General features: G+C 35.6%; 1 protein-coding gene across 2 annotated transcripts in view; it reads right to left on the minus strand.

Annotated features, from left to right (window-relative positions):
• ABCB7 (ATP binding cassette subfamily B member 7) overlaps window positions 1–13,316 on the minus strand; it is a 168,588-nt gene that overhangs the window by 78,058 nt on the left and 77,214 nt on the right. For both annotated transcript variants that reach the window (XM_043571069.1, XM_043571070.1), the window contains exon 2: window positions 2,021–2,098. In XM_043571069.1, the coding sequence (XP_043427004.1) occupies window positions 2,021–2,098 (78 nt within the window). The remainder of the gene's footprint in view (window positions 1–2,020; window positions 2,099–13,316) is intronic.

The raw sequence follows: 13,316 nt of genomic DNA on the forward strand, positions 1-13,316 counted from the left end.
TCATGATTAGCTTACAATACACTTACACAAAGATACTGAAATATAACTAATATTCATTCAGAATTACTTTCTCTAAAGAGCTTTTGAAATTAATGTTTGAGAACTTTGACTTATATTACACTTCTATTTGATTTATACCAGCTTTCTTATTATCATTTGCTACCATAGTACTATGTAATCTGTTACTCTATCATTGGCAAAGAATATCCTAGGGTTAACTAATTATATCCCACTTGTTTTCCACATGTATACATTTTTGCTTTATAATATAGTTCATTTTATATAACTGATTCTTTTCCTTATTCTTTCTCATATATACACGTGTGTATATATATACACATATATATATGAGTATTTAAAAAAATTTTTTTAACATTTATTCATTTTTTGATAGAGACAGAACATGAGTGGGGGAGGGGTAGAGAGAGAGGGAGGCACGGAATCTGAAGCAGGCTCAAGGCTTTGAACTGACAGCACAGAGCCTGACATGGGGCTTGTACTCACGGACTGTGAGACCATGACCTGAGCTGAAGTTGGACACTTAACCAACTGAGCCACCCAGGTGCCCCTATATATGTATTTTTAATGCTTACTGTCTATCTTATGCTATAGTAATATGCATGCATGTTGTGTCTTTCCTATTACATGGTAAGTTTCTTGAAATTAAGCCAGTCTCTTTTATCCTTGTATCTCCCATGGCTTATACCACAGTGTCTTATATGTGGGCAGGGTAGATTTCAATGCTTAATGGATTAGCAGAGCTAATAAAACAGAGCTATCTATAAATCTCTCAACTAGCCTTGAAAATATGCAACATCTTGCCTACTACAAATTTCTAAAATAGGTCTTAAGACTGATTCTTAGGTTAGAGAAATATATAAGTTAAATTATTTGAGAAATATAAAGTTACTAAGACAGTAAAGATTAGGCTCAAAATTTAAGCTTGCCAATATTTAAAGTTTTCCTCAGTTAAAACATACTTAATGAAATAAATACATATAATAATGCTTCTTCAGTAGCCATAATAATCAATAATTAATGAATTAATGAAGGACACAGTACTTTATAAACACAAATGTGTATCAGTGCTAAATCATAATAGTATGAGCTTTGGGTCAAGCTATGAAAATGGAATCACAAAAACCAAAAATGTCTTCCTATTTGCACCAGTTGAGAACAAAAAATAATTGCCATAAATGGGTTACTGATTCTTGGATCAACAATCTTAAAGCATTTTTAAAGGGAAAACATCAAAATACAAATTTTAGTGTGATAATGTCTCTGTGACATTTTTTTCCATCTAAAAGACTGAGTAACAAATTATATCAAGCACTCTGATGAATACCACAGAAGATAATAAGGTCTTCGACAAAGCAAAAGATTGAAATGTTATTCACTTTTACAGCCTCTGCATAAATTAGAACAATGCCTTGTACTTTAAAGGCAAATAACTGTTAGAAATAATAAACGTAATACTCAGGGTTTAGACTGTCTTCTAATTTTCCAACCTTTCTCATCTTGGAGAATTGCCTGTATAATTTCAGAACACTGAGAAATTTTGAAGTTGTCTTTCACTTATATCAACAATGAAAAATAACTTTTATCAACAAGTAAACTAAGCATCAGGCTCTAATAAGCAAAGAGTCCCTGAACATCTTCTAAGGTAAAGGGCTTTCACTCATTTGAAAATCTTATAGCATTCCATACATCAGATACAAATTACCAGGATAATTTTAAGGTCAACAAGCTGATATTACATTTATAAAAAGCATTCTGAAAATGTTACTGTAGCTGGCACTGATCTCAAGAGATTCTGACAGATCTTTCCAGGAGTGAAAAAATAATCAAGATATCTATCCCTATTTCTATGAGCAAAAACATAATTTCTTATTCATCTTTCTATTTAGAAAAAAATGAAAAGAGGAATTGAGAAATACAAAATATATAGTATAAATTTGAAAATGCTCAAAGAAATGCACACTTTTCTGAGTTATATATAGAAGTATCTGCTTAATCTTACCCTGGTAACATGTAGTATCTGTCTTAAGTTGCCTTTTCCCAGTCTCTGCCATGTAGTATGTCTTAATGACTCTGGGATCTACAGAAGAGAAAAAAAAGGAAGAACTTTCAGAGTAAATAATTAATATTAAGAGATTTCCTCTAGGGGCGCCTGGGTGGCGCAGTCGGTTGAGCGTCCGACTTCAGCCAGGTCACGATCTCGCGGTCCGTGAGTTCGAGCCCCGCGTCAGGCTCTGGGCTGATGGCTCAGAGCCTGGAGCCTGTTTCCGATTCTGTGTCTCCCTCTCTCTTTGCCCCTCCCCCATTCATGCTCTGTCTCTCTCTGTCCCAAAAATAAATAAATGTAAAAAAAAAAAAAAAAAAAGAGAGATTTCCTCTATTCTCCTGTATACAGCTGTTACATCCATCTGGTCTAAAATGTCATTGAAATTTACTATTTTCTTGTTGATTTTCTGACTGGATGATCTATCCATTGATGTAAGTCGGGTGTTAATGCTCCCTACTATTATTATATTACTATCAATTTCTTCCTTTATGTCTTAGACCAGTTGCTTTATATATTTAGGTGCTCCCATGTTGGTTGCATAGGTATTTATAATTGTTGTATTCTCATTCTGCATTATTCCTTTTATTATTATGTCCTACTTTGTATTTTGTTACCCTCTTTATTTTAAAGTGTATTTTGTAAGTACTGCTACCCCAGCTTTCTTTTCACTTCCATTTGCATGATAAACTTTTTCCATACCTTCACTATCAATCTGTATATATTTAGGTCTGAATGGAGTCTCTTATAGGAAGCATACAGTCTTACAATTTTGTCAATTCAGTCACCTTTTGTCTTTTAATTGAAGCAGTCCATTTACATTTAAATCAATTATTAACAGGTATGTACCTACTGCCATTATGTCACTTGTTTTACAGTTGTTTTTGCAGTTCTCTCTTCCTTTCTTCTCTTGCTGTCTTAAATTGTGGTTGGATGGCTTTCTTTAGTGTTATGCTTGGATTCCTTTCTCTTTATTTTTTGTGTATTTACTATAGGTTTGGGGTTTGTGGTTACCATTAGGTTCATATATACCATCTAAAGTGTGTAGCAGTCTATATTCAGTTGGTGGTCACTGAAGATGGAACCCATTCTAAAAGCACTCAATTTTTTTTACCACCCCCATGTTTTATGTATATGATACTATACTTTATATTCTTATATTTTGTGAACCTCTTGACTGATTTTTGAATATATAATTGATTTTAATGTTTTTGTACTTTAACCTCCATACTGGTTTTATATGTTATTAATCTACTATTTCTATTTTATGTTTGCATTTACCTATGAATTTTTTCCTTTCATAATTTTCTTACTCCTAAGTATGGCCTTTTCTTTCTATTCAAAGAATTCCCTTTAATTTTTCTTGAAGGCTGCTGTAAGGATTATGAACTCCTTTAACTTTTGTTTATCGGGGAAACACTTTATCTCTCCTATTCTGAATGATAACCTTGCTGGGTATTCTTGGTTGCAGACTTTTTTTCCTTTCAGCACTTTAAATATATGCCACTTCCTTCCAGACTGCAACACTTCTGCTGAAAAATCAGCTGAAAGCCTTATGTGGTTTCCCACATGATATATATAATATATATTCAAAAAAATTCCATCCAAAAAGAGCATAATACACATTCTCTTAAAGTACACATGGAACATTTTCCAGGACAAATCACATATTAGGCCACAAAACAAGTCTCAATAAATTTGAAAAGAAAGTCATATCATGCATGTTTTCTGACCACAACAGTATGAACCTCGAAATCAGTAGGAAGGATAATCTGGAAACAACACAAATACATGAAGGCTAAATAACATGGTACTAAACAATGAATGACTCAATCAATAAATCAAAGAGGAAATCAAAAAATGCATGGAGATAAATGAAAACACAACAGTAAAAAATCTTTGGGATGCAGGAAGGCTGTAAGGGGGAAGTTTCTAGCAATAGAGGCCTACTTCAAGAAACAAGAAATATCTCAAATAAACCACCTAACCTTACACCTAAAGGAGCTACAAAAAGAAGAACATGAAAAGCCCCAAAAAAGTAGAGCCAGTACATGATAAAAAATTACACAAGAAATAAAGGAAATAGAGACTAAAACAATAGAACACAAACCAGGAGTTGGATGTTTGAGAAAATAAATAAAATTGATAAACCTTGACCCAGGCTCATAAAAAAAAAGAGATGACTCAAATAAATAAAATCAGAACTGAAGGAGGAGAAATAACAACCAACAGCACAGAAATACAAATGATAACAAGAGAATAGTATGAAAAATTACATGCCAATAACTTGGCAAAGTAGAAAAAATAGTTAAGTTCCTAGAAACATATATCCTTCTAAAACTGCATCAATAAGAAATAAAAAATTTGAAGACTAATTACAAGCAAGGAAATTGTATCAGTAATCCAAAAACTCCCAACAAGTAAAAGCCCAGGACCAGATGGTTTCACAGGCAAATTCTACCAAACATTTAAAGCAGAGTTAATACCTATTCTCAAACTATTCATAAATATTAATACCTATTCTCAAACTATTCATACAAATAGAAAAGAAAGGAAAGCTTTCAAATTCATTCTATGAGACCAGCATTACCCTGATACCAAAACGAGATAAAGACAAACATAAAAAAGAAAACTACAGACCAATATCCCTGATGAACATAGATGTAAAAATCCTCTAAGGAAAGCAAATCCAATAATACATTAAAAGTATTGTTCACCACGATCAAGTGGGATTTATTCCAGGGATTCAAGGGTGGTTCAATACTCATACATCAATCAACAAGATACATCACATCAACAAGAAAAAGGATAAAAAAAAAAACCCTATGATCATCTTAATAAATGCAGAAAAAGCATTTGACAAAGGATCACATCCATTCATGATAAAAACTCTCAACAAAGAAAGTTTAAAGAAAACATACCTCAACATGATAAAAGACATATATGAAAAACCCAAAGTTAATATCATACTCATTGGTAAAACACTGAGAGCTTTTCCTCTAAAATGAGGAACAAGACAAGGGTATCTACTCTCATCACTTTTATTCAACATAGTTTTAGAAGTCCTAGCCACAGCAATCAGACAACAAAAAGAATATAAATAAAGCATCCATATTGGTAAGGAAGGAAAAAAAATTCACTATCTGCAGATGACAGGATATATTAAAAACTCCAAAGCATCAAAAAATAACTAGAACTGATAAATTCAGTAAAGTCACAGAATATAAAATTAATACACAGAAATCTGTTGCATTTCTATGAACTTCTACTTCTACTAATGAAGTAACAGAAATAGAAATTAAGAAAACATTTACAACTGCACCATGAGAATAAGATAACTAGGAATAACCTTAAAAACAGATTTCTTTTATTGCTCACAAATATACATAAATACCAAACCATAGCCAATGTTACAGAGATGATTATGCTTTTATACATGCCTAAAAAGATAAAATATAAAATGTGTGAAAGTAAATTATATTACTTATTGAAAGTGTCAAATTGTATTTTTTCCCTCTTTTTAATCTTTCTTTTTTTTCCCTAAAGCCTTCAAAGTCTTCAACCCCAATTCTTTCTTAAATGCCTTTTATGCACTCTTCAAACACTCCTCCATTTACTAACCCCCTTTACTGTATTTTATTATGTTCTCCCTTGCATATGTTCCCTCTTTAGCCTTAATCACAATGCTAAATTTAGACAGTGGTCCCAAGATCAGTTTTGCGAAACACCTCTATGTAACAAGCCAATGGACTCCAACGAAAGATTCCTTGGGCCAACAATTTTGTTTTGATAATGTTCGAAAAGTCAAGCTGAAAGCAGGCAGAATAAAGAACCTCTCCATGTTAATACCAGAGACATCTATAAAACGAACACACATCCTTCTGAAGTGCACCATCAATTTGGTGAGGAAAAAATGTGCTTCTTAGGTCAAATCTCTCCCAAATGGCAGGTAATACTTAGGATTTCCCTAAGCTATAAATACATTGAACAAAGGAATTCATGTCTTAATATGAATGCTAATGTTGTACACTGTGAAACAGAAAAAAAAAGTCAGATCAACCAAAAACTAACTTTCATATACAAAAGAGCTAGCCAAATTATTGAGAAAATTAACTCAGTTGTTTTCCAAAATGTATTGAACAGTATTACATTCCTGCTTATGGATATTCCTGAATTATAAAAATTTCAACAATAGTGATGACCGTTTGCACACTGACTTGTCAAACCCGAGCTACTACATGACTCCGTGTATCCACAAACTACATAAGGCATCCACTGTCATGGTGCCTTTCTAGGGCTTAACTCAATTGTTTCCCTCATTGACTTTTTCCATACTCATATCTCACACAATCTTTACTTCTAAACTTCCTATTTTACATAAGCTCCCAGCTCAAGTAACTAGACATCAAGGAAGATCTTGCACATGTTTGCATTCATATGCAATTTAATCTTCTTTGACTTTCAAAATCTACCCAGTTATCTCAAGTAAATGACTATCCACCTTCTTTCCTCTCCCAAAATGATGGCTTATATATGACCAATAGCTAACAGATGAATGTGGGTAATACACTTAACAGCAAAATATACATTCTGAAGTGATGTTGGTCAAGCTTAAAACAACCTACCATAAAATATAAGCCCTTCAAAGTATCTATAAACCTCTTCAGAATTACCAGTTATCACTTTAAACTTCTTTTAAATTTTAAATTTATTATTATTATTATTATTATTATTATTATTATTATTATTTTAGAGAGAGGGAGTGTAAGTGCGGGAGGGGCAGAGGGAGAAAGAATCTTAATCAGGCTCCATGCCCAGTGTGGTGCCTGACATAGGAGTCAACCTCATGAACTGAGAGATTATGACCTGAGGCCAAAATCAAGAGTCAAATGCTTAACCAACTGAGCTTCCCAGGCACCCCTAAACTTTTTAAATCAAACAATTTTGTCACATAAGCATCAGGATTCAAGGTGAATAATTTTAACATGTTTGTGCTCAAATTGAACTTCTAGTACTAAGATAGCATTGTTAAAATTACAAACTGTTTCAAGTATATAAAAAGTTAAGAAACAAGAAAATGAACACAGGTATAGTCAGTATCCAGCCTAAGAAATAACAGATAAAAAGAAAGCTCTAACATGCTCCTCTATGTTATCTCTTTCCTGTTCCTCAGAATCAGCATTGATTATTTAAAATATCTTCCACTACAGGGGCGCCTGGGTAGCTCAGTCAGTTAAGCGTCCAACTTTGGCTCAGGCCATGATCTCGCGGTTTGTGAGTTCGAGCCCTGTGTCGGGCTCTGTGCTGACAGCTCAGAGCCTGAAGCCTGCTTCGGATTCTGTGTCCCCCCCTCTCTCTGCCCCTCCCATGCTCATGCTCTGTCTCTCTCTGTCTCTTGATAATAAATAAACGTTAAAAAAATTTTAAATATCTTCCACTACAAAAGTAAAAATAATGGTCACATAATGGGTTAACTTCTTTTGAGAGCTAGTCCCTCCACCTAAAATACCGTTTCTGTTTTTTTTTTTTTCATGGACAATAATTTTTATTATTTTTCTTTTTTTTTTTAATATATGAAATTTATTGTCAAATTGGTTTCCATACAACACCCAGTGCTCATCCCAAAAGGTGCCCTCCTCAATACCCATCACCCACCCTCTCCTCCCTCCCACCCCCCATCAACCCTCAGTTTGTTCTCAGTTTTTAACAGTCTCTTATGCTTTGGCTCTCTCCCACTCTAACCTCCTTTTTTTTTTTTCTTTTTCTTTTTCCCCCTCCCCCATGGGTTCCTGTTAAGTTTCTCAGGATCCACATAAGAGTGAAACCATATGGTATCTGTCTTTCTCTGTATGGCTTATTTCACTTAGCATCACACTCTCCAGTTCCATCCACGTTGCTACAAAAGGCCATATTTCATTTTCAATTACACTCAGGGAAAATGACAGAGTAGGAGGATCCTGAGCTCAACTTGTCCCACAGACATCGTTACATCTATGTGCTGTGAAAATGATCTGAAGACTGACAGAACAGACCTTCCATGGCTAATTGTGAAGGCCACATAGAAAAAGGTAAAACGTGTGGAGACATGGTTGGGAACTAAACCCCCTACACAACTAACCACAACTGGGAGGGACATCACAAGCAAGGAGAAGGAGAGGATCAGATCACTAGGGCATCCCCCTCACTGGGAACCCAAATCCCCATAAAGTCTGGCTTTGAATATCAACAGGGCATAACTCTAGGAGGACTGAGGGTGATAGGAAACCCAGTCCCTACCCTTAAAGAGCCAGCATACTAAATAACTGTGGCCTGAGGCACAACACAGAAGCAGCAGTTTAAAAAAGCATCTGAGGTATAAGTGAAGATTTACTGATTAATCTTAGAATGTGTGCTAGAGAGGAAATGATCTGCAGATTTCTCTAGGAACAAAAGTGCTGGCATGTGCCATTTCTCTTCCCCTCTCCCAACCTAGAAAGCTGAATGTTTGCAAGAGCTAGCACTAACAATCTTCATTTACCTTGCTAGCATTGCATGCCCCACCCCAGAGAAAACAGGAATATTTCCCAAATTAAAGAACAAGGCAAAATCACAGCATAAAGGTTAAATGAAATGGAGATAAGCAATATGCCTGATAAATAATTCAAAGTAATGTCCATAAAGATACTCATTGGACTTGAGAAAAGAGTGGATAAACACAGGGGCGCCTGGGTGGCTCGGTCGGTTAAGCATCCGACTTCAGCTAAGGTCATGATCTCACTATTTGTGACTTCAAGCCCCACATGGGGCTCTGTGCTGACAGCTCAGAGCCTGGAGTTTGCTTTGGAATCTGTGTCTCCCACTCTCTCTCTGCCCCTCCCCCTGCTCACACTCTGTCTCTGTCTCTAATAAATAAATAAATAAACATTAAAAATAAAAGAAAAAGAGTGGATAAACACATTGAGAACTTCAACAAAAAGAATGAAAATGTAAAAAGAACTACTCAGAGCTAAAGAATTCAATAACTGAAGCAAAAAATACACTACAGGGAATCAAGAACATATTTGAGGATGAAGAGTGAATCATCAATCTACTAGACAGGATAATGGAAAGTAACGAAGTGGAAGTGCAAAAAAAAGTAAACAATAATAAAAATGAGAAAAAGCTAAGGGAACAGTGCAACATCATCAAGCATAATAACATCTGCATTACAGGAATCTCAGAACAAGAGAGGAGACCAACAACTTTTTTGATATAAATTGGCACAACCACTGTGGAAACTAGTGGAGAGTCCTAAAACAATTAAAAATAGAAATACCATATCATCCAGTAATGCCACTACTGGGTATTTACCCAAAGAAGCCAAAAACACTAATTTGAAAAGATGAAAAATGATATGGTTTCAACTATTGGGAAAATGGCAAAGCAGGAAGATCCTGGGCTCACCTCATCCCACGGACACACAAAAACAGCTACACCTGTGACATGAACTCTGAAAATGACCCGAAGACTGGCAGAACAGACTTTCTGCAGTTAATCTTAAATCTTAGAGAGAAGGCCATATCAAAAAGGGTAGGAGGGACAGAGATGCAGTTGAGAACCAAACCTTTGGTGAGACCAACCACAAAAACGATGGACACCAGTAGCCCAGAGAAATGAGAGGATCAGAACATACAATGGGTACCACAGGCACAGGTCACCCTCACTGGGAAGACAAATCCCCATAACATTTTGCTTTGAAAGCGAGTGGAGCTTTTTACAATCAGTGGGGATAAACTCGGTACTTTATAAAACGGGCTTAGCTCCAGGAGAGCCAGAGGGCCATAGGAAACTGAGTGCCTACCCTTAAAGAGCCAGCATAAAAAATAACCCAGCAAAGGCACAGCATAGAACCAGCAGTTTAAAATGTACCTGGGATGTATCCAAAGGACATTTATTCATTAAGCATAGCATGTTTGCTGGTTGGGACAGGGATATTTGGGACATTTTTCCAAGAACAAGTGCTAGCAAGCAAAATTCCCCCCCCACACACACACCCCCAACCCCCAGGCTAGATAGCCAGACACTTGGGGGGAATGAGCCAGAACAATCTCCTCCTATCTTGCTAGAACATGCCTCACACCCAAGTTTTCCTATCTGCCACATCCAACCCAGCCCACTTGGCAGGCATCCCTCTGAAGACACTCCCACCCCCCACCCCCCGCTACAATCAACCCTGACAGTAGCTGGCGTCACTACAAAGTGACTCCTGCCATGGGGAAGAGGACTACATACAACTGTGCACCCACACCTGAGCAGCTGAATCTTACTGCTGAGAGCTAAAAAGGAGTGCCCTGCAGTTTGACGTGACTGCAGCCCTGGCAGATGGATTGTAGGCAGGCATGTGATCTGACTTCTGTCCTGCCCATCAACAAAAAGCTCCCAGGAGGTGTCACAGGGAGAGAGTACTGCAGTTCTCTGTGACTGCAACCCCCCCAAAAATTCTGGGGGCAGGAATCTGGTCTGAGTACTGGCTACATCTGCCAATGAAAGTCTCTCAGGAGGCAGCAAAGGGAGACCATCCTGCCAGTTAGTGCAACTATTGCCCTGGCAGATGGAGTTAGAGGAAGCATTCTGTTCTGACCAATGATACCAACCAACTACAAGCCTGCAACATCCTCAGACAAGTCCATTAACAACAATGATACAAATCTTACACAGTAAGCCCCAAACAGGTAAAGTGAGCAACTGTACTGACTAGACTGAGAGCAAATATGACAGCCAGTACAGTAGGGACCATGCAGCCCACATAGGACATAGCAGCATCTGGTTCTTATGAAGAAGGGTCACTGCATTACAGGAAACCATAGGCTTCTTTTTAGTAAGGCCACTACTTTATAGATCAGGAGACACAGCAGACTTTGCTAACAAATAGAAATAAACCAAGAGCTATACAAAGTAAGGAGACAGTGGCAAACACTATGGAGGTTCCTCAAAAAACTGAAAACAGAAAATGAAAAAGGGATACTAAGGAAACCCATCAAACCACAAGGGAAGAGGGAAAGAGAAGAAAAAACAGAGAGAAACTATAAAATAACCAGAAAACAATGAAAACAACAGCAATAAGTACATAAGTATCAATAACTTTAATCATACCAATGACTTTAAATGTAAGTGGAATAAATTCTCCAATCAAAAAACACAGAGTTGTTGCATGAATTAAAAAAATAAAACATCTATATACTGCCTACAAGAGGCTCATTTCAGAAGTAAGGACACATACAAACTGAAAGCGAAGGGATAGAAAAAGATGTTTCATAAAATGGAAATGAAAAGAAAGTTGGTGTAGCTACACTTATATCAGACAAAATAGACTTTAAAACAAAGACTTCAATAAAAGACAATGAGGAGTATACAAGATAAACAAAGGAGTAATTCAGCAAGAAAATATAACATTCATAAATATATGGGCACTCAACATAGGAGCATCAAAATATATAAAGCAAATATTAACAGACTTAAAGGGAAAAATTAAAAACAATACAATCATAGTAGGGGATTTTAATGCCCCACTTGCATCAATGGATAGATCATCCAGACAGAAAAGCAATATGGAAACATCAGCCTCATGTGACACATTAGACCAGATGGGCTACAAATTATGTAGAGAGAACATTCCAGGCTAAAGCAGCAGGATACACATCCTTCTCAAGAACACATGGAAAATTCTCCAGGATAGATCACATTAGGACATAAACCAAGAGTCAGTAAGTTTAAATAAATTTAAGAAGACTGAAATCATACTAAGCATCTTTTCGACCACAATGGTACAAAACTAGAAATCAAATACAAGAAAAGTGGAAAAACTACAAATATGTGGAGATTAAACAACATATTACTAAACAACACTGCCAAACACAGGGTGATAGAAGAAATCAAAGGAAAACTCAAAAAATACTTAGAGACAAATGAAAATAGAAATATAACATGTCAAACCTATGCAGGAAAAGCAATTCTATGATGGAATTTCATGGTAGTACAAGCCTACCTCAAAAAAGAGAAATCTCAAATAAACAATCTAACTTTATACCTAAAGGAACTAAAAAAAAAAAAAAACCACATACACACAAAGACCAAAGTTAGTAGAAAGAAGGAAATAATAAAAATCAAAAGGAGAGATAATGAAATAGAGTCCAAGAATAGAAAAAAAAAATCAATGAAACTAACAGTTGGTTCTTTGAAAAGAGAAACAAAACTGACAAACCTTTAGATTAACAAAGGAAAAAAGAGGGGTCAAATAAATCAAATAAGAAAAGGAAGAGAAGTTACACTGATACCACAGAAATACAAAGGATCACAGCAAACTACTATGAACAACAAATTGAAAAACTTAGAACAAATGGATAAATTCCTAGAAACACTGTCTTCCAAGACTGAATCATAAAGAAATAGAAAATCTGAATAGACTAATTTCTAGTAAGAAGATTGAATCATTAATCAAAAACACCCAAAAAAGAAAGCCCTGTACCATATGGTTTCACTAGTGAATTCTACCAAATATTCAAAGAAGATTTAATACCTATCCTTCCAAAACACTTCCAAAAAATTGAAGAGGACGGAAAGCTTCCAAACTCACTTTCCAGGGCTGGTGCTACCCTGCTACCAAACCAGATAAGGATTCAACAAAAACAAATAACAAAGCAAACAAAAAACAATCAACAACCATAAAAACTATGGGCAATATCCCTTAAGAACACAGATGCAAAAGTCCTCAACAAGATACCAGCAAACTAAATTCAACAATATGTTAAACAGATCATACACCATGATCAAGTGGGATTTGTTTCAGTTATGTAAGAATAGTTCAACACAGGCAAATCAATCAATATGACACATAACGTTATCAAAATGAAGATAAAAACCATATGATCATTTCAATAGATGCAGAAAAGCATTTCACAAAATTGAAATTTCATTTATGTTTAAAAACTCAACAGTGTGGACACAAAGGGAATGTACCTCAACATAATAAAGGCCATAATATGAAAAACCCACAGCTCATATCATATTCAGTGAAAAGTTGAAAGCTTTTGCTCTAAGATCAGGAACAAGACAAGGATGCCTACTATCCCCTTTTATTCAACACAGCATTGGAAGTCCTAACCACAGCAATAGGCAACAAAAAAGAAATAAAAGACATCTAAATCAGAAAGGAAGAAGTAAAATTTTCACTATTTGCAGATGACATGATACTCTACATAGAAAATCTTAAAGACCACCAAAAAACTATTAGAAGTAA

Source organism: Prionailurus bengalensis, chromosome X (assembly GCF_016509475.1).
Source record: "Prionailurus bengalensis isolate Pbe53 chromosome X, Fcat_Pben_1.1_paternal_pri, whole genome shotgun sequence".
Taxonomy (NCBI): Eukaryota; Metazoa; Chordata; class Mammalia; order Carnivora; family Felidae; genus Prionailurus; species Prionailurus bengalensis.